Below are 26200 nucleotides of genomic sequence, written 5' to 3'. Positions count from 1 at the left end.
ACTTTAGTGGTGTTTTTCTTAGCTTGTTTGCAAATTGGAAGAGGTTGAAAACCACCAGCAAGACTCCAAGTGAGGTATGAGAGAAACCTACCATTATAAAAGAGGTTTGGGTATAATGGCAACAGACTTTGACCAAACTGAAACCCAAATAAATATTATAAACACATTACTATGAGTCTGGAATCAGAAAATGCTATCAGCAAGGCTCCAGGAAGTTCTGAATCTAGCTCCTCACCATGCAACTTTAATTACGAGTCTTTCCTACCTGTGCTTCCAGCTTCATAGCAATTGAACACATTTAAATGTCTGAAAACCTCAAATCATGGGACCTTGATCAAACCACTCTAAGTTTATTTTCAATGACATGTTTGCCTTAAGTTTCACAACCACCGATTAGAATTCATTCCTTTTAAAGCAAATTCTGACAAAATCAATCAACTTGAGAAGGTACTGGCGAGTGAAAAACACCACACTCAGTAAAGCCACAAGTCACAGCCATGCTGTGGTCCTGCTGAGCTGACAAAGACCCACTCCCTTCTCCAGATTGTGTTTTCTTGGGATTCCTGCAATATTCTACTGCTGTCATTGACAGAGATGAAAATCCTGCTGTTGTCCCACTCATTGTCCAAGGCCAGTGAGGTAAAGAGCAACCTGAACAGAATACCCACAAGGATGTTTGCTCAAGGCAGACAGATGAGAGATAAGATTTTGGTCAGATCAGGTGTAAACCGTCCATGATGTGAAGCAGAAACTAGTCCTATTGAGGATCTTTCTTTCACACTCCATTTCTCAAGTAAAACAAAGGAAAAAAACTCGAAAATCCTTTTCCTTGTCCCCCCAAACCTCTAGATAAACCAGTTGGTAGTGTCAAATGTGCTGTTCAGAGGCTGAACCATTCACACACCTCATAATGATCATCCTGTCGGCCCCACACCTCAGGGTTGTCAGGGAGCCCCCAAAGCAGCTTTGATTCTGCACGTTTTCACATTACTCAATCCCTCCACACAACCATCTACTGCTCTCTTTCCCTGGCTGCCCAGTAGAGCATAGAAGAAAATTAATGTGAAAGTGTCCTTCTAATTCTTGTCTCTCTTTGGAGAACCTGCCCTCCCCTTTGATCTCCCCGTGAGGCTGTTTCCATGGGTGACCCAACCACCTGAACAGAAACTTTGAAGCACAAGTCACTGAGGCAGTGTGTCAGAGCACTTTGGGCCAACAACATGGGCACCATGCTGACACTCTAGTTAAAAACACACCAAACTCCCCTTTCTAAACACCAGATCAATCTAAAGTTCACTTGCATTGCTCTTCATGCATGTTTGACCACATCCTATTCATTTAAACTGCATTGCCTAAAACAACTTCCATTATTTTCATAATTTCTCTGCAGTAGTACTGGAAACATTTCAGGGACTGATTTCCTTTACATTTTCCTTTACATTTGCATTTTTCCTTTTACATTTGCAAATTTCATTATTCAGTTCCAAAAGCCAACTATCACATTGATTCTGCCAACTCAACAGCTCATTGGCCATCATTCAACTGAGGAACTCAACGGAAACACTTTCCAAAATCCCTGGGCTGAGCCGCTGCTTCCCCCTTTCCCCAAGATGATTTTAAACCCCCAGAGGTGAGGGATGCAGTTGGGCCTGACAGGCCACTCTGCCCACACTTGTGCTCTCTGCACCAACCAGGTGCAGCCCATCAGTGCTGCAAAGGGTACGTGTCAGCCTGTGCTAACATCCTTCAGGTAAAACCATTATCTTTACATCATTCATCGGCCTTTATACAAATAAAGTCACTGAACTAAAGCACTGCTGCAGAATCAATTTCTTTTGGTGTTGATAATGAAGGCTTTGGCTTTGGCTTTTATTTCCCACATAAATGTGCACTTTATTTCCAGGAAGGAAGGAAGGAAAAAAAGAAAGGAGAGGAACAAAAAAGGAAGGGCCTTTCTTCTCAGTAACCATTGTAATTTCCTTGCAATATCAACTAATTCTTACCCTTCCTTCTCACACGTGACCAGATATACGTATGTGTGAGAACAGCCCATTTAATTCCCTCCCTGCAAATGCTCTAAATAGGATCAATGAATAGGATTCATATAATGAAGCTGATTCTGGCATGCCTGAAAAAGTTCTACTTGTTAAGAAAAATATTTGAAGAATGATGTACTGTGAGAAGTACCATTGTTTGAGAGTTCTGAAATGCAAATATGCAAATGCAGACACAATATATTTTTTTAAATAAACAAAGTCTTAAATAGCTGCCCAAAAATAATGCAGCCAAGCTTGAGAAAATAGATGTAGATATGAAAGTCATAATTATCCAGCAGTAGGACTAATCCAAAGAGATTAGCTGGAAACAAAAAAAGAACGAAAACAAGGGAAGTGATAAACACATGAGACACAGCATTTGGTTTCAAAGTGGGCCAGGTGGCTTCCTTGGCACTCTGGCAGCAGGGAATCCTTCAGATTCCCAGCACATTCCAAGGGCAGAGAAGCTGCCTGCCCCAGCTCCAGCCCATTGGGTGGGCACAGGCTCAGGGATCATTCTCCCTATCCTTTAAAAGCAGCTGGATTGGAATGCAACCACAGAGACCTTCATACTACCCTGCTGCCTTGCAAATCTGGGCAATAAGTCATGCCACTCCAGGCAGCAAGCTAATCTGAATTAGGCATCTGATATTCTAGTTCCAGTCAGCACACAATCTCCAGGAGAGCAAGACTCCTGGAGCAGGGATATGCCTCAGGTCAGGATGAGCAGTGGGGAGTACTTGGAGAGAGCCACCAGGGCCAAGGGAAATGCCAAGGAGCATTTGGTTCTGCAGCTTCACAGAGGCATGGCCTGCTGTCACCAGAGCTGGTGACTCCTGGTCTGTCTAATGCCAGTGCCTTGCCCTCTGAGGTTCAGCTTATGCTCCACACCACCCCATCCCCTGGAACCCACTCTGGGGGTCATTTCAGAAACTGTCAGTTCCTGTTGCTGCCAGCCTATGTAAACAGGAAAGGACACTGACCTGATATTATCCAACACAAAGGGCTGGGAAGAAGAGAAAAAAGGGGGAAGGAGAAAATAATAAAATAGTTCAGTTTGTGAACCACATGTTTCAAGAATGAAATTTTCTCAGCTAGTCCCTTCAGGTGCTCTCCATCCCCCAGCCTTCAAGAAGGCATGTTCTGCTGCAGCAATGAGCTTCACAAGGCCTGGTGTTCTAGGAAGGGCAGTGGTTTAGCCACCTCCTCAGTGTTCTGCACAACAATTAGTAGGAGGTTTGTTTCTATACATCAAAGATGCAGTCTGGCTGTGGATAATTTTTCATAGAACTCTTAAAAGTGGTGAGTTAAAAGCATTTATCAGAAAAACCAGTGTACCAACAACAAAACCTGCAAAAAATAAAACACAAGAAACCAACCACTCAGGCACACACACAAGCTTCCAGACATTTAATTACAAAATAAATGCATATGACAGACATCAACAAGCCTACAGGAAGATTCCTGCTTCAGTATTCAATGCAGCCTCAATAAATATTTCAAGGTTTCAAATGGATGCTTTGCAATAGCACAGTTTCCATTTGCACAAGTGCCAGAAGGAAGAATTCAAAACAGGCTTAAAGCAAAACCAGAGTATTTTCCTGTAAAACTTTAATTGGGAAACTGACACTATATAATCTGTACATCATTGCCTTCGAGCTGTTGTTAAAAAATTAAAGCTGTATCAAAAGAACTGCTTTGTTAAATTAACATGTTATGCATACCAGACATAATCTGCAGCAGGAAAGGAAATAGCTTTGAGTCCAAAATGCACTGATTGCTGTGGCTGTCGTTGACAGAGGCTGAGCCAACAATGTCAGCAGACTAAAGCATCTCTCATGCCTCCTGTACGGACACACACCCTTACAAACACCCAGCCTTGATTTCAAAACCTGGACAAAAGCAGAGTTTCATCATGGTGACTGTTACAGCTACAAATCACACATCATATTGTGTGAATTCAGTGTGAAGTTTGGAGCCGTGCAGGTATGGGGTGAGGCTGTGCTGATGGAGCCTGGCTGCCAAGCTCCCCTTTGCTTTTATTCCAAGGCCAGCAGTGAGGAAGGGGCTGGAATGCCCAGGGCTGGTGTGAGGGGCATGAGGGCTCTGGACCAGCCACAGGAGCCTCTCTCCCATGGAAAAAGACATCCCAGCCCCTTGCTCCAGCAGGAGGCAATGCCTTACCCATGCTTGCTCAGCAGCAGCACAGCCACTACCAGGACAGGCACCTGCAGCATGGGGAGCTGGGCTGCAAGCTGTGGCCTGGGACAGAAGCTGAGGGGCTTGGTTTAAAGAGAGGGGTGATCAGACAGGGACATGGGACAAGCAGCTCCTTGTATTTTAGGCACAAGACCAAAAAAATTAGGTGGATCTTCTGAACTAACTCACCTATTTCAGTAAATACTCAGTAAAACACTCTCCCATCTACACACTTCAAGAGAAGACCTGAGTACCACTACCCCATTTTAAGGCCAGAGACAGTCAGGCACTGAAGCTCAGAGGAACCTGCCCAAGGCTCTTTGAAAGTACTAATTTAAAATCTCATTTACTTAAGGTTTCTCTCTGAAATCCATTTGATGCTGAAGTCTGCTCAGCAAACAAATGCCAAAACCAAACCAAGTGCCTCAAGTCATCCCAGGATATGACCACCTTCTCTGTTTAACCTTTGCAAACCCTTGTCACAGTCACCATCACTTTGGCTTCAGATCAATCCAGGCTCATCAAACAGGCTACACTTTGAAAAGTGATTCATCACTTTGCATGCCCAAACTCCTGACAACATGACAGACTCAAGGAGGCCAAGTTTTCTAAAAATACAGAGCACGCTTCCTCAGAAAAGCCCGGTTCTCTCATATGTTTCAAGTTGTTCACCTCTGAATTTGAAGTGCCAAAGTAATTTTGGAAGATCTGAACGATAACGTTCCCTCAGTAAGAATTTACAGCTCTGCACATGACGGGCTGTACTTCACTCTGTGCCTTGTGAGTCTGAGGCAGTGCTGTGGTCTGCAGTGGTGAAGGCGGGTTAACAGTTTTGAGGCTTTCAAGATAAGCAAAATTTCCCTTGACGTTGTAAACTCTTCAGGTGGTTAGAGACAACAGTTTCTGCTTTTTTGATGTCTTCTCAGAAAAGAGCTCACATAATTTTATCAGTTTCTGGGGTGACCATCAGATAACCAAGCTATTCCTGCCGGAACCACTCAATGCATCTCCCCCTTCCTGTCACTGGCAATCCACAAGACGACCAGGGGATTCGAGCTAACCACAGGGCTCACAACTTAACTGATTAAGTAGGTGGGAACTGATGCCAGCTCAGCTCAAAGTGTCTGTCTCTGCTAACCAGAAGCCAGCCACAAGCTGTGGAGGGGAATGACCACAGATAACACACTGATACTGAAACCGTTTGGTGAAGCTGCAGCTTCCTGTTCGAGTGCTCTCGCAATCTCTTAGAAATGAATCTTCAGCAGGAAACTGGCTGCAGTTAAATGGGCTGTTTGGGTCCTCGTGTGGCATCTATTGCTGCCTCTTGTTTTCAAGGGACCATTTATTATTCTCTCCTGCCCTCTTCCCCAGCTTTCTAGAAATGAACTGAATTAGGGCTTCTTAGAGAACAGGTCTTCAGAGGAAAGGAAAGATACTTAGGCAAAGGCTGTGAGCACCCTGCACCCCTTACAGCTCAATGCCTGCCAGTTATACAGTGCTCTGTAGCCTCGGGCATCTCCACGGTGACATCCTAATCTTCCTGACTAGAGCTCCTTTTCTCTTAAACCAGGATGCTGCTAGATGCTATTAAGCAGCTTTGGAAGAGACATGAGTATATGGGGAAAATGTGTGCTATGAACTGGTGTGATCTAACTTTGGTCATGAGCCTTATAACCTTGCTTGTGTAAACACCTGCTCATATTTTGCTATGAAGAATGCTTGTAGAGAAAGCCTTTTAGACAAGTGATTTTGAGATAAAATTTTGAATCTTTGGTTCATTACAGATATCCCACTAAGTTTAGCTTCTGAGCTGTTCAATGCTGCTGCTACCCTGCAGGTGATGGGAGAATTTCATCAATCCAGTAAAATACATATATGCTTTACCCAACTCAAATGCAACATTTTTTTCCTTTGGTGATTACCAACTGGTCTGAGAATGCTGCTGCACAAGTTCAAAGCACACACTACACAGTCTGTACCATCCCTCATCTACAGCACTCTAATTGCTACAGGATGTCCAAAAATTGTCCTGCTTTGATTAGCTGATTTCAAGGGCAGCATGAACCATTTCAACCCCATGTCCAGAAAACCCAAGAACCACACATGACAGCTTCTTAATCAACTCCAAAATTTCTTATTGTTTACAGATAACAAAGTACCAGTCTAAAAAGACTGAACTGAGGTTTGCAAGTATCCAGCAGCTACATCTAACATCTTCCCAAAAACTGCCAGTGTCCTGAGGCTTTCTGGTGAACACATGCGGTGAATTAATCAGACAAGAAAATTCCTCAGGATACTACTACACATCAAGGCTGTAAGTATTCAGGCACACAAAGTCTTATCCATCATATAGCACAGAGATGAAATGCAGACAGTAAAGGTTTGAATCAGGCTACATTCCTGTAGAAAGCACTGCAGCCATGTCCACAGTGATGTAACTGTATGCCAATTTTCCATCTTCTGGTTGCAAACCTCTAAATATTCACAACCAGAAGCACAGCATCTGGCAAGTATCTATAAATAAAGCAGTTAATTCCATTAAAATCTAGATGTGATACCACTTGAGTGTGCAACTCAGCAGCACTGTGTAAGAATCGCTAGTGCTTGCTGGATTTTTTATTATATTTTTGAAACACATACTAACTTCATAATCAAAAGCAATTTTGAGCACAAAAACTGACCTCAAGGTCACAAGACTCTGTGGCAGACTGTTCCCTTTCATTGGAAGTACATTGTACAGCCAGGACGTCAGCACATCCACACCGGATGGGCCACGGGCTAATTAAAAAGCAGCTTTGGTGGTTGTGTCTGTTCCTAGAGCAGGTTAGTAAACCAAACTTTATAACAAGCAATGAAACTGAAGGTGCTACAGAAGCAGACAATTCCCACAAAAACAAAGCAGAGCTCAGAGTGATGAACAACTGTTTTACTCAACCTCAATGCCTTTGAGTTTCTGACCTGTGACGAGCTGAGAAAAGAGAGAACAGCTACAATCACCTGAAAACTATGCTGAAACACTAGGTATTCTGAACTGGAACTCAAATATTTCTTCATTTAAAACAAATTTTAGATACAGCAGTGCTTGAATTTCAGAATTAGACCATTGCCTCCCTGAAGGTATTTAATAAAACTAAGAGATAGGGAACAAGACGAGAGTATTTGGCTGTACCACTCACCAAATGGTATTGCAAAGACCTCCCACCCTGGTGTGATTCCTGTCTCACACCCAAGTTACCATGGATTCATTGACATTTCTGCCCTTGCCCTGCATTCCCTGGCTTTCTAGAACTGCAGTTGGTCCTTTTGCATCATATAGGAAGACTCTTACAGTTTTCATTTGTTATAGAAAAGAGAAAGGACACCTTCTAAAATGTGACCAGCAGGTCATGGTGACTGAGGCTTGTGTTGACCATGAGTAGCTGTGATGCTGAAATGCTGAGGCAGCAGGAAGTGAAAACACTGACCCTATGTAGAAAACATCTCACAGAGTTTCCATCTGAATGCTCTTCTGCCAGCCATGCAAGCACTGCAGATCAGAAAGTTGCCCTTCACCACTTGTTCTGCAGTTGCAGCAGGAGCTGAACAGTTCCTGGAAAGGCAGCCCAGAACCCCAGGCTCCTGCCTGAGCCACCTGCACAGGGACACCAGCACGGAGCCCCTCTGTTCTCTCACCCCACAAGGGATGGAGGAGAGCTGCCTTCCCACTGCAGAGCAACCACATGGCCCAGTATATTCACATTTTAGCAGCCAGCTCGATCGCATCCAGGCTGAAACACGAAGTGAGGAGAGAAACCTCAGCCTACAGCAGATTTCCACCCATTTGCAGCTTTCACAGCAGAGCCCCCACACCTTCAGCATGTTATCAAAAGTTTTCTTTGGTGTGAGAGCTGACTTAGGGTTGCATCTGTTGTTTTGCTAAATTAAAGTTGCATTTTTGCCTTCTGTTAGGACAGGAAAGTAACTAAGGATCTCTCTCGCCTATAATAACAAATCCCAATTAAAAAAAAAGGTGACAAGGAAGAAATACAAGTGATGAAATTCAGTAAAACCCACCAACCTACAGGAACCCTTCCCTACTCTCTGGACGTGCAGTGACTAGTTTTACCATCACACAAAGAACTTACCCTCCCTAGACCATTTTATTTCAAAATAGTTTAACATAGGGAAAACCATTTTGGGACTGATAAGCAATCAGGGTATTCCACCAAGCTGCACAATTAAATATTTATGATGCTTCAAGATGACAGGCAGTGTTCTCTAATGCCAATAACACCCACAAAGTTGATGCAATCGATCCATTTTCCTTGATCTCTCTTGTTCATCAACTATCAAGGCCAACAAAACATGCTCATCTACAATTGCATTCTGCTGTGGCAATATTATTTCCTCTGCTACTCCCCTTAGATGACATGGTTTTGGGTGCAGTGAAATATGAAACAAAACAAGAGAGTGTGAACCCTTTTCCCACACACCCCTGTGAGTTTCCTCTAAGGAACCCACCAGGGCACCCAGCACAACAAGCACCAGTGCATGGGCAGCCCTCAGAAATGGACTATTTTAACCCTCTCTGTAATTATAAAACACCTGAACTGCCCATTCTCACTGCACAAGACTATCAGAGAATTAAACAAAAATCAAAAGCAAATCCCCCAAGAGGCCCCACACCTAACCCCTGCCCACTGTGGTAGTTAGGTAAGGAGCTCTGATCCTAATCAGCTGTCTGCTTTAATCATCTTTTTGTTGGATTTGGTAAAGGGAAAGGAAAGAGAGTTGAAACAAGGCAATGGATTCTAAGGGAAGAGAGTCATGAGAGCAAACAACAATGTGAAAACAGCTGAGACAGACAAGCAAATACCCTGCCCTGCTACACAAAGAAAGCTCCAGCACGTATGTGACACAACTGCTTCAGGACAGTCTTAATCAAAAAGGTCCAGAAATAAAGACCAGATATTCTCAAAATCCTCTGCCTTTCCTCTTCAGCAGGATGTAATCCTTTCCAGGCTGGTGAATTCAAGATGGATTTAGGACAAGTTTTCATTTTAGCGTGCAAGGCCGGTGACAGCGAGGTTATCCCAGCCCAAAAGCCGGGGAGCACTGGGAATTTCGGGGGATGCGTCTGTTTAACAATAGCGCCTTTCTAGTCAGATTAGAGCCCTGCTCCCCCCGGTGCCCCGAGCCGAGGGCAGCGGCAGGGAGATTAAAAACACGGGCAAAAATCACACACAAGTCACATGTCCCGTCCCTCGAGGGGCTCACGGTGTCATCTGGCTGTGCCTCCTGCAGCTGGGGGGTTTATGGAAATCAGGATCAGCCCGTCCCGCTCCGGCCACGGGGACAAAGGGGCACGGCTGCTGAGCCTCCGAGGCAGCCCCTCTGCCAAGGCCACTGCTCAGGCAGGGGGAAACTCAGACAGAGAGGGCCCTTTGTGCTTGCTTATGGCTGTGGAGATGAGTGAAAATCCATGGGACTTTTCATCCTAATTAAAAGCAGAGGTCATCTAAGAAGAAACAGACTTTCAGAAAAGGGGACTTCTAAAGGAAAATGTGTTGTAAGGAAGTTCATGGACTTCAATATTTGTAAAGCTGAAGTATGTAGTTTATTTATGTTTGTACTTCTGCTTAAGCTTTTCATGGGACGTTTCAAAAACCCTCAAAAGAGCTCCCACGGATCTGGAATAATATGTGTACTAATTACTCAGCTCAATTTGAGCTCATGGCTTATGGGACAGTCCCTGGAGCCAAGGGTCCAGCTCCTCAGCTGGCTTACAGCAACCTGGCTCCATCCCACACAGCACTAAGAGCAAACAAAACTCTATTTATTCAGTGAACTCGGCTTGTCCAGGTGAATTCAAGCGTGGGGATAGTTTTTGTGAAGTGAGGCTATTTAGGAACAGGGGAAAAGAAAACCAGCAGAAGTTAAATGCTTTGGACTGATACCACCATTTTATTCCTGGCTCTCTAAAACTCCTGCTATCTTACAGGGAAAACTTCTTTCAAAATCCTTTACGCTTCTATTCCATATTATTATTTTTCTATCTTTTTAAATCCTTTGTGCTGTCATCGCATTTGCAGGCCACATCACTTTTTAATAGTTCCTTTTTCTTTTCTCTGTCTTCAAAGAAGACAGAGTATTGTTCCACCTGAAGGGGACCTATCTGCCATTCTTTTTCTCGTCCAGAAGAAAAAGACAATTAGAGTCCCTCTCTTATGCTTGGCATCATGGCAAAAGGAGATTGATTGATACTTATTTTGGAATTAATACTCCTTTATTCATAAATCTTGTCCAGAAAGTCTTGCTCACATTGCCAGCCCACAGGCACACTATTGTAGGAAATACATATTAAATTCAGTTTTATCATTTACCTTTGGCTCCAGCTCAAGGAGTTTTAGAGTCATTACAAGAGCCCTGTTTCCAATATTGATTTTTGGCACAGAAAAATGCTAATTTATCAGAGGTCCTAAAATACAATGAATTTTCCAGCCCAGCCAAGAAATGTTACCCACCTAGAGAAGATATTTTTCATTAGTGTGTGACAGAGCAGCAGGTGGAAAAACCCTGTTTGTCACAATTCCAATGTGCCTCTGGTCACCGAGCGTGCTTCCACACCATGAGGGAAGCATGCTCAGGAATTCCCAAACAGAAGTATGACATGCTTCATTGCAATATTTTTTTTATCTTTATGTAGAAATTTATCCTTCTCAGGACATCAGTTTTTCCTTGGCCATCTCGAAGATGTCAAGGTATACAATCATCCCTGGGATCCATGTGGGAAATGGTACTGACTCAAGGTCTGTACAGAAAAGATGCTGCTGGAGGTACTTTTCCAAGTGATAATTTGGTCCAACTTAACAGCACAAAAACATCCCTGAAGCACAGAGTGGATTGGGGAATGCTGGTGGCGAGATCTTCAGTGAGCCCCTGTAACCTCTGCACCACAGGCACAAACCTGCCCATGCTCACACCAAGGATTTCTGGCCTGAGAGCAGCCTCCTTAGCAGGCACCATCTGCTTCAGGGTTTCACAGACCTGCACTGAGCTGGCACAAAACTGAGAGAGGCCATGGAAAGAGCTTTACAGGGGATATAAACCTGCAGAGTCAACAGTTCCTCTGCTGATGATTTTCCAGCACTTTGCAGCCATTTGTACCTGCCCTCCCTCCTACTGAGCTGGGCACTATCTCTGTGCTGCAAACCAGGGGAGTGCAGCTCAGAACTGACTGTCCAAGCAAGTGCACTCATGGGCACGAGCCTAAGAGATCTGCCAGGGGCAGGGTGGCTGTGGGCAGCCCCATTGTACAGCAACACTGAGCACACAGCACAGGAGAGGAGTCCTGCATGGCTGTAAAGATCTTTGCCAGCAAAGATCCAAACTGGCTGGAAAGCCAGTTCCAAAAATGAACAAGATCATTTGAGAGAACAGCCAGGAAGGGGCAGACTGGGGTCCAGGCAGACAGTGCAGTGGGCTCAGGGTGCTCAAAGCCCACCCAGCCCCTGCCTGAGTCACCTCAGGTTCAGCTTCACCCAGGGACAAGGTAACTGTTCTCATGCTACATCACCAAGCAGGGGGAATGAAGGTTGCAGATAGCACTGAGCTGACTCTGGATGGGCCAAGGGTCTCTGTAAGCCTTATGGTGTTCTGCACATTTCCCTCCATCCACGAGCTCCAGCCTGAGTTATCTGAGACACTGGTTTCCTGCGCTCAACAAGGAAGATGTAAAATCAACAGAATTTGATCAGCTGCCAGGGATTTGACTAGGCTACAAAGACTTTGATATTTTACAGAAGCTCAGAATAAAAATCAGCTGCTGCTGTAGCCAAGTGTATGTTACTGTTTTTATTTAAAAAAAAACCCTTTCAAGAACAAATAAAACCAAACAAAGACGTCTCATCCTCCTGTACTTTTGTTCCAAGGCACACTCAGACAGGTTGGCTCACTGGCTATCCATCTGCCATATGCTTTCAAGTTTATTCTTTCATTCACTCCCATATTTTAGCCCTTTCCAGTTCAGAAGACAAACAGCTGCACAGATGCTCTATAAATAAACTACATAATTTATTGGAAGAGGTTTTTTGTTTATTTTTTTAAGCTACCACATATTCCCCAGCTCTATCCTTTTCCATCCTCTCTACAAAACTGAGTCAAATTCAGCTGCAGCTTGGGTTTGTCTCTACAGTGTGCTCAACCTTATACACAACTGCAACTTTTTAGCCATTAATAACAAACTGTATGTATTATCTTATATTCATTGTAACTACTTTATAACTATGTTTGGTTCTAAGCTAACTACCAGAAAAAAACTTGACAAACATCCACAGCGTGGATATGTATCAGTGATGTATAGAAACCTCAACTAGTTTTAACTCTGATTCTCTGTGTGCTTTTTAACAAATCAGTGCATTTTCAGGTAGACAGGCCTCTCATCCTGTAACCAAAAAGAGAATCTGTTTTGTCTGCTCAGAAGACAGACAGACCTCTCTGACTAAGATCACTAATCTCATTTGTGCATGCAGGAAATGTGACAAATGGCTGGAGTAGTTTATCACACAAATGTAACCATCAAGTCATAGAGGGAATGAGATATTAACCTCCATAAACAAACTCGTGTTCCATTTCTCAGCACAGCGGAAGTATACATTTAGTGAGATAAGGATATGAAACACATGCTGCTGAGGAGAGAAAGAGCTGCAGCAGCAGCACAGACATAGAAATGTCTCATCCTATCCAAGTAAAAGTAAATGCCATTTGAAAATTAATTTTGGGAAATAGTGTTTTAAGAGATTTTGTCTGTGGTATGTATAGGAGACTCTGAAACTACGTGCCAGGTCGCTGGTTTTGAGGCTCAAATTAAATCTAGGTGCAACTGGAGTTCATCAGATGTAACTTCAATGAGATTAAAATTTCACAGCTATTTCAAGCATTCTCCTTATTTAGACACCTAATGTTCCAGGGAAAGCCTGAAGTCAAAGAAGTTGCTGGAATACCCAACCCTCAGGAGTTATTTATTCAGACACTTGCATTTAGTTTTCTTCCTGCCTCTAGCTCCAGAGTCTGCGCTTCATGGATGAGGCATTTGCTGGGGTTTTTCACCAGTGAGCCTGCTCTGACTGCCTGGACAGGCCTTGATGGCTCAGCTGGATGAGCCAAACCTTGGACTGAGATTTTTTTCATGCAAGATTCCTACTGTAGGTTTTAAGTTCTCTCTTGGCAAATGCTCATTTCCTTAAAATGTGCATTTTCTACAAGTGTTTCTGAAATCAAACATCTCAGCAAGGACAGCTGACGCAAGTGAATGGAGAAGAGTGGGGATTCAGAGTGAGGTAATTAAAATTGAGCACGCACAAAATAGTTTGTGGTATTTAAACAGCTGCTGATGGAACCCAGTACAAGACCTTCACCAAGTAACGATACAGATCATCATTCCACAAGTCTTCCACAAGACAAGCCATCAGCACAGCTATCAGGAGGAACACCCAGCACAGCAGTGTCTCCAGCATTCCTCCTGCTGCCGCTGCTTTCACCATGTCTGGGGAACAACCTGTCCCATGGAAACAGGGGCAGAGCCAGAACAGTGACTTAAAGTTTCACAGACAGATGCTTTCGTGAGAAAATGAGAACTCTTACAGATGTTATGGACAAGCCCTGCTGTGGGGTCTGGATCTGGTGGTTTGAACATCTCTGTGCCACCTGCAAGAATCAGCTTCCCATGGCAGTTTGGGCCAATGGAAGTGGCAGTCTCTGACTTTTGCTAAATCAAATTAGAGCAGCATCAGAGTCTTGGGGGAAGCAGTGAGCCTCAAGAGCTGGCACATGGTGGGGCAGAAGGCAGTTTAACAGGGACAATGACAATCCATAAAGAAAAGCAATGCCATTTCACACTACTCATGATCTCAAAATACTGCCCTGGCATGCAGAAAGCTCTTACCTCCCTTGAGAAGTTATGGGTTGGCAAAATAAGGGAACCTTGTCCCCACACATGCACAGAGAAGGAGCTAGTAATTTTCTCAAAATCATTTCTCTGAGAAACAAAAGTAAATTTCTGAATAGCCAGCAATGGAAGAAAACAGTCCTATGATTTATTGGCCTTGAGACTCTGAGAAGAATTCTTTGGCCTTTTTCCATTACGATTTTGCAACCTATGTTATAGCCACTGGGAAATTGTTTAGCTCCCAAACCAGGCACTCAGTCATAAAATCTGTGAAGATGATTCATTATTATTTATGTGGTGCCATGGGCATGCATGGCATTTTACAGACAAATAGAAGATAAAGCATCTGCCTTTAGAAGCTTAGGTGAATCTGATTCTCCAAGTGTATGGAAAGCAGCACTTAATGGGTCCTAGAGCAAACATTCCTCATCCCTCAATGAATTAAGCAATGATACTCACCTGGGATACTGTAGGATACTCAGTAAACATATAACTACTGTCTAAAAATTCGTGACATTATTTCATTAAAACTGTGAGGGACTTTGCAAGTCATATGTTATTTTGTAATGGTTTTATGATGAAAATGTAGTTAATCTTATATTATGAATTTCTGATAATATGCACGATAGCATGGGACAGTGTTGCTATGAAACTGGACCATAAATTCTGCACTGCCTGGCAATTTTTTCTCTTTGTGCACTGGGTAGAAGCTCAGCAAGTTCCATCACCCTAAACCTACAACATAAGTTACTGAAAGCAAATAATTCTGGTGATTATAGTAAAAAGAAATGTGTTCCAGGCCTCCACATCAACTTCCTGAAGTACATAAAATCCACCCTTGTTCTGGTTCTATAGAGAATGAGCAGCTTTAGCTCTTGGTATGAATCAGTTTGGGACCACTCACCTAGAAGGCAAAACTTTATCATGGAAGAGGTTGTGACAACAGCAATTACTGTCAATCAGTGTAGGCAGGAGTTGTTTGCTGGACTGAGACATCCATGTTCAGATTTGCATATACCTTCATCTAGAACCTTTGCACTCCACATGACTTACTGTCTGAACAACCAGGGTATCAGATCTCCCCACCATACATTTGTTGTGAGAGTCAGATATAATGTGATTCCAGGAATTTTCATGTTGACTTTGCTAAGCCTCTCACACCCTCTCCTATTTCTGTATTAGTCAGTCATGTCTGTGCCTGCCTTTTTTGGACAGCTGAGCAGAAAATGTATCCAAAACAAACAAATTAATCCACCTCTATATGAAGAAATGTCATTATTGCACACACAAATAAGGTACATATGAACAGAAAAGGACAATTAAACATGTCTGGTACATTGCACACACAGGCAGACGTGTCCTGACCCTGTAACACCACCCTCAAACATTGGGGCACTCCTGTGAAGGAAACAGCAACACCCTCCCCTGAAAACAAGCGAGCTTGTTTTGTAACTCAGAGGCCTGTAAATAAGAGAATATTGACTTTCTTGTCGTTCACAACGGTGAGGGATGCAATTCTTTGTAAAATGGGAGTAATTGTGTATTTGATTCTTGTATTTAATACACAAATGAAAATGTGTATGGGGGAGTGAGGAGAGGAGCGAAGCATCTCCTGCTGGTGTTGAAAACTCTCTCCACTCAGGTCTTGTAATTCTCCAGAGGTGACTATCTAGCTGAAATACACCATCAACTGACCAAAAAAACCCTCCCTATAAGTACAATATTAAATTAAGAAGCCCCCAGGCTCTTACTGCACTCCCACATGCCAGGGCTGTCCCCTGCCAGGTGCATGACAGCCCTGTGCTCTCACCCTGTTTCTGTTCTGCATTTCTTCCATGCCAGTGGCTGTGCAATAGGTAGTGTAAACCTCTGCAATCAACATCAACAGAAGTGAAAGAATTAGCTGTAAAATGACTTACGGAGTAGCCTCTTCCTGAAAGCGATTGAGCAGAACTCTGTGGGAGGAAACAATATGCCACAGTAAGTAATGCAAGAGATTCTGTGTAATGTAAGATAAGAATCATTTTGCTATTCCCTCCCCCAGCCCAGTATTCCTTAGGGGAAAACTCCACAACCTCAAATGATCTCCTGATACTCTGTGTGCTGCCACAGGAGTAACAGGCAGAGAGCACTTCCAGGTGAGGGCTCTGGGGCTATTTCAGGCAGGGTTTCATAAGCCAGAGCAGGGCTTGAACAGCTCCTCCTGACCAAGGTAAAAGCTCTCAGCGTGGGACACGTCTTCACAGCAGCAGGACACACACTTTGAGCCATCCCTCTCCTCAGGACATGACGGCGCCTCCCTGGGAACAGCACGCACATGTGAGGATGCTCTCCAGAACCAGGCTTGCACATTGCCTCATCGACTCCAACTCTCAATCATGTAACCAAATATCCCACTTTCCATTCCCCTCCATGAATCTGTGAGCCTCCAGCCTTCCCTGCTGCAGCATTACCATATGACAACTCTATCTGAAATAACAATAGCAGCAAAGCACTAATTTATCATCTCTCAGAGCTTTAATAAGCACTCTGTCCCTTTTGAATAAGTTAAATTACATTGTTTACTCCTGTTCTTCATTTCAGCTCCTCCTGCTCCTTTCTCTACCACATCCTTACCTCTTTCACATGCTGCCAAATCATTTGGTTCTTTTCCTTCTCATTACACCAGCTCCAGTCACTTGGATCCCTTTCCACTCTCTACAACCAAAGACTGTCGAGCTGCTGGGTTTTTGCTGGCACTGGCTTTCTCCAAGCAGCTAAATGAATTCCACCTCTAGCTCCAGCTGCTGCTATATGCCTTCTTTTCGGAAATTAAAAAGGAGCCAGGAACACACGACACCACATAACCCAGCAAGTACTCTGCAGGCCAATTTCCAAGTGTGATTGATAATCATGATGCCCTCACTACATGATTTTATTAAACAAGATCCAGGGAGTCTTAGCAGTCCTGTTTCTAAGACTGATGTTCTAGTGAGTACCAAAAATACCGAATTGTTGCAGGCTGATGGTGAGGATTATTTTGTCTTTTTGCAGCAGTGCCAGAAGTTATCACGTTACTAAATCAGCACAGCACAATACCCCAAAGAGATTGATGCAAACTGATTGCAAATACTTGTAATTTTTCACCAGCAAGATAACAGTCCCTTTGTACTAGCAGTTTGAAAGCCTTTTGATCAGAGGATACCTAGATATACACAGGAAACCTTTTCCAGACTCCTGCTCTCAGTGGAAGACACAATTGTCTTGTTGCTCTGCCCATGCAAGCTCTGTGCCACTGGCTTGCACCTGCCTCTGACACCAGACAGGCAATTCTCCAGCCAAGTGCCCATGGAGGAAAGCTCCCAAAGCCAAGAAGAGACAAGAGCAAAGTCCTACAATTATGTGGGTATGGGAGATGGGCTCCCTGTTAACCCTCTCAGTGCCACACAGAAGGAAAGATGTGACCCAGCTCTTACACACAGGTCTGCAGCCAAGGAGTGACTGGGTGCCAGTCCCCACCCCTGGCATGCTACACCTGCCCCTCTGTGCTGCTGGAAAGGGACAGCTTCCACAGGGGAGCCTGAGGCAGCAACAACACTGAGAACAGCATTTGAATTCCCACCTTCTGCATATTGCACACAGATATGGCCACTGCCTTCAAATATTACCAAAAAAAGTAGGGGTTTATTTATAAACCTCCTAAATATAAACTGTCCAGAAATAAAGCTACAGACCAGTGAAATGAAGGGCAGTGGCATTTACCTCTATTTTTGAGAAACTATGAGAAACTTATCCCTCTCTCTACATACTCTATACCCTAAAGTACTCATGATATTCAGCCTTGTATAGAAAAAGGTTAATAACAATATCCTGCTATCTACATAAGTATGCCAAACAGCTGAACACAATTATGTGTTCCAACACTTTGGAGAGCTTGACCAGGCAGTTTACCTAAAGTAAACACAGAAATGATGTGGAGGCAAATTACCTGCTTGGAAAGGCGGGAGGAGGAAAGGAAAAAGGGTGGAAGTTCTCACTCCAGCCCTCCATCAACTGAGATTTAACCAAGAATGACAAGGTCTAACAAATTGGAAATAATAACCAAAAACAGAAACAAGAGGTTTCATTAGAAGCTTCTCTCTAGGGAAACAGCCTCAGAGCATTTTCACTCTCACAGTTATTTTCCATCTTTGAGCTTTGTGCACACGCAAAATGTTTTCCTGGCATAGAGCAGACTCTTGGACAACAAATTCAAGCACACTAACAACAGACCTGCTTTCCTTAAGACAACTTTCAGGCATCCCAAGCTGTCCAAGAACCCCAGGAATCTGCAGACCACTGATTTAAAAGCACTGAGTAGAAAACAATAAAACCAGTTGTTGGGTAAAGTGTTACATCAGAAATAATGAAAACTGAATGGCAATTGACTCTGGTATTTTTCACATCCAAGAGCCTCTTCTCTCTTAGAAGTTTTAACATCAAATTTCCTGAAAAATCAGTGGTGAAAAAGGGTGGGGTTTTCCCCCTCCCTCAGAATTTTTCTTGCACATATAAAATTAGTAACTGGTGAATACTTTGGAGTCAACTCGTAAAATCTTTTCCAACAATTAGGTTTAGGCACAACCATGCCCCACACTCTCCAGGGCTGTTTGCATGCATTTTTCTGCACATCTAACAAACCACTATTGCTTTTTTGGTTAGCTGGGAACACTGCAGCTCTTTAGGCAGATCCATACCAATTGTCACATGTAGCAATTCTGAAATAAACTTAGCTAAGATCAGCTACAAGTGCCAGAGCAGAACAGTCTGCATGCAACTGTGATGGATGTTCCTAAAGAAAAAAATCTTTGGGGGTTAATACAAACATGGCTCAGTCCGTATGTCTCTAGATCAAGATCAAATAATGAGAAAAGTAATCAATTGTGGCTGCAAATATAAGAAATCTTAGTGGAAGTTTGACTTGGCATCTACCCAACACTGCAGAAACCTCCTTTCACAGTGAATGAGTGCTTGTCTGGCAGGAGGAATTACTGGGCCAAGCCTTCAGCTGGAACAACTTACCCAGGCTCTTACCTACAAGGACAGGAGCACTTACATGGAGGGCTGTCACACAACTCTCACTCTCCCAAGAGGCTCTTTGCTGGTTGGGCCAATTTTCTCCTTGTCAGAAGGGCCTCAAGCAGCAGGGCACGATGGTGCCCGTGGTGCCCAGCCAGCCACATCCCTGTTGGTGCTGCTCCCACCAGCACAGCCCCTGCCTGGGAGCTCACCTGAGACTGAAACCCAAACCAGCTGCAACACAGGCACCCAAGAATGCTCAGCTCTGGCCCTCAAACACTGCCTGGAGAAACCAGAGCGGGCAGGCAAAGGCTGACAAACACCCAGCTCAAAGCCAGCACTGTGACCCCACCCAGGCAGACACTGAATCCCAGACCTCAGCTCCAGCTGCACAGCACCCCTGAGCAGAGCCCCAGGGAGGGCAGCAGCCTCTCTGCCTGCTGAGCACCAGCTCTTGCCTCTTCCAGGGCTGTTTGGAATACCCAGCCTTCCTAGGGGAGACTGTTATGAGTTAGGGGCAAAATGAGTATGGTCTGTGCATTTAATGATGCAGAAGTGGAGCTGCACTGCTAGGTGGCATTTGTGCATAAAGATAAATGGCTTATAATATTTTGCAGATGATGTGCTCTTTTACAACTAAAGATTTTTGGTTCCTTTTAAGCCCAAGGTTAAAAACAAAACCAGACAGCACAGACAAGACATTTCAGTTATGTCACAGAGTGAATTATTTCCACCCTGGGATAGCTCTCGTGTTAATTACACTGGATATAAAAAAAAATACACCTTTCTGGAAGCAAAGGCAAAATCTTACTGCTAAAAGACTACTACCCCCCCACAGATGTCCTTGAGAGCTTGAGTTACACTGCTATCTGCAACTGTATTTAAAAGATTTCTTTCTTTCTTTGTGATAAAAATGGCAACTGCAATTTAGGAAAGAAAATAATGAGAAAATCTCACCAATAACCTGCAGCAGGTTTTCCAAGATTGTCTATTAAATTGACAGAAAAAGTTATTTCCCTTATATAAATAAAAGCATGGCCTTCCACTGCTCTCATGATGCAAAAGAAATTAAGACACCCTCAGTTCAGTTTCTTAAAGCTATTGGGTTACTTATTGAACTTGAAAGACAGCAGGAAGGGCTTTAAAATCCAGTAATAATCAAGGTAAAAGGGCACCTCAAGCCAATTCCCCACTCTCAATGGGTCAGGCAGGTTTCAAGTTGAATCTTTTGTGTCCTTGATATAAAACCTAACTACAAGGGGATTAGTTAAAAGCAGGTGATGGCAGCACAACCACAAAACTAGGTCGTTTGTAGTGCTCCCTTCCATCCTCTTTGGCTAAAGGACACAAATTAACATATTCCAGAAATGTCAAGAGTTCACTCCTGCTTTTATGACATGTGCCATTTCATTGGCTGAAGCCAGTAGTGTATCAAGTACCTCCAAATCACCTGTTGAAATGGCTCTTTTCAGCCAAAAGCTATTCCCATGTGCCACAGGACAGTCCCCAAACCAGCCTCCAACCACTGCTGTTAATGCCATCCTTGTGTAAGTGTGGAAACTGAGGCAGGGAAAGACTCAAATGTGCCAATGGCACCTGAGGAGCCCCCAGCAGAGGAGGGAACTGGGGCAGAATTCCCAGCTCCACTTAGTGCCAAATCACAGGCCCAAAATTATATGGCCCAGTGCTGCAAAAGCCTGATTTGCTTGATTAGCACTCAGGAGAGGTAATCAATAGTATGTACAGAGAGATCTGATTTTGAATTCTGTTTTATAGAATTTGTTCAGGATGATGCTCACCTCAGCTATACCCACCTCCCACTCTCCCAATTCCACAGTCAGAGAGGGCAGAGGCACCAGGAATTGGATGGGTTTGCCCTCCCCTTGGTCATTTATAGAGAATTCAACAACAGAATATGGGTTCAGCTTAGAATACTAGAGAAGTCTCATATTTCCTACCCAAACAAATCCCTTATAAAACTCAAATATCGTGGAATGAGAAGGGTAAGTGGAGAGGAGGGCAAAAAGAGCCAAGGGCAGGAGATATGCCAAACCTTAACACAGAGACCCTTAATGCAATTAATTTCCACAGCCACACTCCTGCCTGCTGATACAATGGGTTCAATTGACATGGCAAAGGTCACCAGTGCATCTGATGTTCACTGAGATTAGAACCTGGACCTGACAAGATAACCACAACACGTGATGAACAATCTGCATGTCCTGCAATGCTTGAATGTGCTCCTTCTTGAATTCACTGACTTTATTCTGTTGGATAAACAGAGAGTGTTATGCTTAGAAACACTGCAAAAACAGTCTGGTAGGATATCAAACTACACAAGGTCTGACATCTGTAACTGGCTTGATAAGCTACAGAACAGCTTCCTCACAGGACACTTTTATTCCTACAGCTGATGGCTGCAGACAGCAGAAGGAAAGATGCCCACTGACCAGGAATGAACAAACTGAGTGCAGTTAGCCAGAAACAACAGGAAAAGACCTCACAGAAATGCACAGAACCTACAGGAGTGCTGCTCCTGTTCAAACCATCACCTCTGCCACCTTCACAAAACTCCTCCAGACTTTCTATCTTCCTAAGTATCCCTCACTGAAACTTCGTGCCAGTCATTAGAACTTAATTTCTGCTGAAGCTGTTTCCACACAAGCATTTGGGGTTTTGTGGGCTGCAGATAAAAGCAGACAGCATGCTGAAGGGAAGGGAATTTTTGCCTCCAGAAGAATGGGACTTGCAAGGTTTCGTGATCCTTCCAAGTATATTCAAACCAGTTTCCCAAGAGTCATGGTTTGTGGAAGGGGTGCTAAAACTTTCCTGTTGCTACTCTTTTTAACTAGGATGGTCTCACTCCACTCTTCAAACTGCAGATCAGATCCCAGTGTGTCACACATGGGGAACAATGGACAGCACATGCCACAAAGAGTTTGCAGCCCACATGTTACTACCCCAGGCCTTCCAGAAACTCCTTCAGTGTGCTCTGTGACACCCCTGACCACGGCTCTGAGGTCCCACTGCCACCCTGCCAGAGCCAAGAGCGGGCATCCCACATGCAGCAAAGTTTACAGTGTGGATAAATGGGGAGATGTGGTGTGACTGTGGTCTGATTCTCACTTCAGAGGCTCATCTGATTGTGCTTCTGGCAAGGTACTTCAGCCTGAGGCACACAGGAGGGACCTCCAGCTTTGTACCTGGCTGCTGCTCTAATCCCTGTGCCCCAGGAGGGGCAGCGTGGTACGGGAAGCAGGAGGGAAGGGGGAGACAGCGCCTGTGATGGCACACAAAGAAAAGCAGATCACAGTGAACTGCCTGAATTAGAAATCACAGAAGTTATTTTGTATTCATCTACCAGAGAGAGAATTTTATATCTAGCCTATACAATATGCTAAACACTTATCAAAGAACATTTAGAGAGAGGAAAATCTTTGCATTTCCTAAAAGACTGCTTTTCGCTTATTATGTTTAAAGAAAAACAAACAAACATATGAGGATAGGATGATGAAAAATTAGAAAAGATAGCCTGGGGGATGAGAGGAAAAGGCTCTCAACACCTTAGTAGCAGTGCTTGCTGGTTTTATGCACAGCTGAAGCCAATCCCTTGAAAAGGAGAGTTTTGACTCTTAAGTGGCCAGCACCTCTTGCAACATATTTCCTAATCAGCGAGTATTTATGGTCGATATTTTATATTTCCAATTTCCCCCTAAGGGCTCCTGAGAAAGCAGCACACCTGCCAACCTTTTCAGCTGGGCCAATAATTGCCAATTTGCTCTTTGCCTTAGTATATCACTCAATTTAGCCCTGGCTGTGCCCTGCATACATCCTCATTCATCTCTGTGCCCCCATGACAATTAGAGTGTTAGCTTCAGCTAACTAGGGCAACTATTCTACTAGGGTTGGAAGACAATTATTAGTCTATTTTCCCATCTTGTGGCAACAAAATTGAGAATCCATGACAATTACATTCAGCAATTCTGCACTCTGCCGCCTGTTCCCCCTCCTTGCCCCCACCTTCCGAATATTTCAAATTATCACAGCTCTACTACCACATTCAAATTTTCCATGTTCACAGGGAGTGAGGCTTCTATTTAAATGATAATGAGGGACGATCCATTCAATTTAGTGAGGGAGAAAATCCATTAAAAAGCAGGCAGTTCTTAAGCTGATGGGTCAAGAAAAAGATAAAAACCCTTTTTTCAAGCCATTATACAAGGCTCTGTGTGGATTTTTGGACTGTTCAGGACATCAGAAAAGATTAGGACAATTATGGAACATGGGGAAAACCAAAACAAAATGCCCAAGCTTTCCACTTTTACTTGGGTCAACACAACAAAATAGCAATATGGCTTATCTGGCTCTTAATTCTCTGGCAACTTCCAATTACCTCACACTGAAAGGCAGCAGAGCAAAATCCCATTTTGGAGAAAGGCTGTTGACTCTGTTTTGGTTGTAGAAGACCTGAGAGTACATGTGTAATAAGGATGTCAGCTCTGTACTAGTTTTTAAGGGAATTTTACATCTACACTGGGAACATAAGCAAGTGGTAGATTCCCATCTCCTCTCTGCACCACAAAACCTGGGCTAAAACTTCACTGTTTTTCTGCTCTGAAGTTTCATCATCCCAAAGAAGAGCCCAGCCTCAACAAATCAAACCTCTGCAGCCAGAGATGATTTCACTAAATCATAATAAGCATTTTTTTCCCCCAATGACCCATAATAAATGGCACTCAGTGTAATGTCTGGAAAGACTTACTATACAAGCCAGACAATTACTGTCTCACCATGAAATTGTATCATTCTCTCCCCACAGAATTTTTACTTGTGGCAAGGAAGGAGCAAAATGCTCTGGGTTTCATAGTGGATGAACCAATGGCTGCTTGTGTGTGTGTGTGTGTGCACACAATATAATCAATCATTTGCCTCAGTTTTCTTTAGAGTGCAATTATTTCACAACAGACCAGGCCACCTCTTGACTTCATGGTCCATTAGAGACTAATGACATGCATTAATGTAAATAAAGAACAACTTGCTGGCATCCCACTGAACAAGTCACCTCAAGGAACAAATGGCACAGAGGGGCTAAGCTGTTCAGAATAGCACCTCTGAAATGGGGACCAGCGAAGCTGGAGGGAGGATCTAGTGCTCCTGAGATGGCACCACTGCAGCTGACACTTGGATAGGCACATTCCCCACCACACCTGCTCTGTGCTGCCCTACAGCAGCCTGGCCTGTCACCTCCTGCCTCATTCACTCCATCCTTCACCCCGCTTGGTGGGGAAAGGCAGCACAGAGAGCAGTCCTGAAGGCCAAATTCACCAAGGAACAGCCCAGGTGCCTCCTGCTGCAGAGCATCCCTCTGCAGGGACACTGCTGGGTGCTGCAGCCTCTCTAACCAGCAGCCTTGAGGAAACACCATATCCCTGCCTTCACTGGACATCCTGACTGCCCTGTGCCACTCCAGTGTTCAAACTGAGTTCTGGGACACACAGCTCCAGAGCCAGCAGGCACCAAGCATGGCTGGACAGAAAATCCTGCCGGAATCAACACTCAGTAGAATCTTGTTGTCTCCTCTCCCTTTGCCTGCTCCCTCTCTACAGAGAGAGAACCAGTCTGCCTCCTCATCCCTTTGCACAGAAATGGGGAAAACCACCTGATTGCACCCCTGGGACTTCCTAAGACTTTGAGACAGTTGCTAAATAGGCTACAGAACATGTACTAGTACGTGAGGCAGTGTTATATGTAATTAAAGCTAAATTGCACTCATCAAATAACGAACGAAGAGCATTCTGTGATTCATGAACCTTACTTTTCAAACTGTTTAATTACTAATTTGAAAAATTCTCATTTGCCATGGGTCGCCAGGTCATGAGAGCAGCTTCAGCAAAGCTCTGAAGTGTGCCCCCGCCTCCAGGCACTGCCCAAACATCTCCTCTGACTAAAAAAGAACAGAGTGCCTATTTCCCACTGAATTTCACTGGCTGCTGAACAGGCTTTGAAGATTTTGCAGGAATTAGGCACTCGGAGTCAATTCCTACAGGCTCAGTCTGCAACTTTGGGGGCAAAGGGAAAGGAGGAGAAATACTGGAAGTGCATCAGCTTAACAAGAAAAGTCTCCAAGACCACTTAATGCTTTGACCTAAGCTAATGGCTAGGCTGGAATATGTTCTTCCTTTCCTGCAGCCCCACTCTACAGCTACAGTGCAGCTCCCAGGCTGTCCTGCTCACACACCCATCAGGAGTGGCCGAGGGGAGGGGAAGCAGAGAATCCCATCGATGTGGATATGGGATCTTTTACACGTACATAAAATCACCACCATTTCTGACTAAAGCACAGCCCAAGATGTCCCACAGCAAGGGGGTTTGTCCCGGGGCCCCCTGGCTGCCTGGCCCCAGGGCGTGGGCTGGCAGTGCTGGAAGCAGATCACAGGACACGTTATTTTTCTCTTCCTCCCACTGCGTCGGCTGTTTACAGCGCCCCATTCACACTCCAAACATGTAGAGAGAATTTTCCCCCGTCACATTTCCCTGTCAGAGCTGTCAAGCTGAATCCCGCTTTAATCTGCCAAAAGCACTTTTCTGCTGACATTTTTAATAAATACTTTCAGCTTTTAAACACATTTGTGGGAGCCATTTTTTTCCCCTTTTTCTCCCTTTTCCTCCTGTAGAACGGGCTCTGAAAGCCTTAATAGCAAATACATTACACTTATCAAAGGCTTTCCCCCCACCTCTTCCTTTTGCATCCTGAAGCGGAGGTAGTGTTTTCAATTTTAAAGCTAAATTAACTGTCCAATTGAATTTAGCTGGTGTGAGCTGTTTTCTGTGACAGGTTTTAGTTATGAAGCATATTTTACATTAATAGAACTCAACATGAAAACCACTCGCTCTGGGATTTCTGTGGCTTGCCATTGAAATGGCAAATTTAATATTTCAGACATGCTCGTGCCAGCGTTTGATTATTGTTCTTCATTTAAATCTCTCCTAACGGGAAAGGTCC

At 44.0% G+C, this 26200-nt stretch overlaps 1 protein-coding gene across 16 annotated transcripts in view; it reads right to left on the bottom strand.

Annotated features, from left to right (window-relative positions):
• The window catches only part of FBRSL1 (fibrosin like 1), a 502275-nt gene that overhangs the window by 255744 nt on the left and 220331 nt on the right, over positions 1–26200 (bottom strand). For 14 of the 16 annotated variants that reach the window (XM_077187583.1, XM_077187591.1, XM_077187589.1 and 11 more), the window contains exon 4: positions 16080–16115. The exons of the other annotated variants lie outside the window; for them this stretch is intronic. In XM_077187583.1, coding sequence (XP_077043698.1) covers positions 16080–16115 — 36 coding nt within the window. The remainder of the gene's footprint in view (positions 1–16079; positions 16116–26200) is intronic. 16 annotated transcript variants of the gene reach the window in all.

This window comes from Agelaius phoeniceus, chromosome 18 (genome assembly GCF_051311805.1).
Source record: "Agelaius phoeniceus isolate bAgePho1 chromosome 18, bAgePho1.hap1, whole genome shotgun sequence".
Classification (NCBI taxonomy): domain Eukaryota; kingdom Metazoa; phylum Chordata; class Aves; order Passeriformes; family Icteridae; genus Agelaius; species Agelaius phoeniceus.
This window is presented reverse-complemented; position numbering and strand designations above follow the sequence as displayed.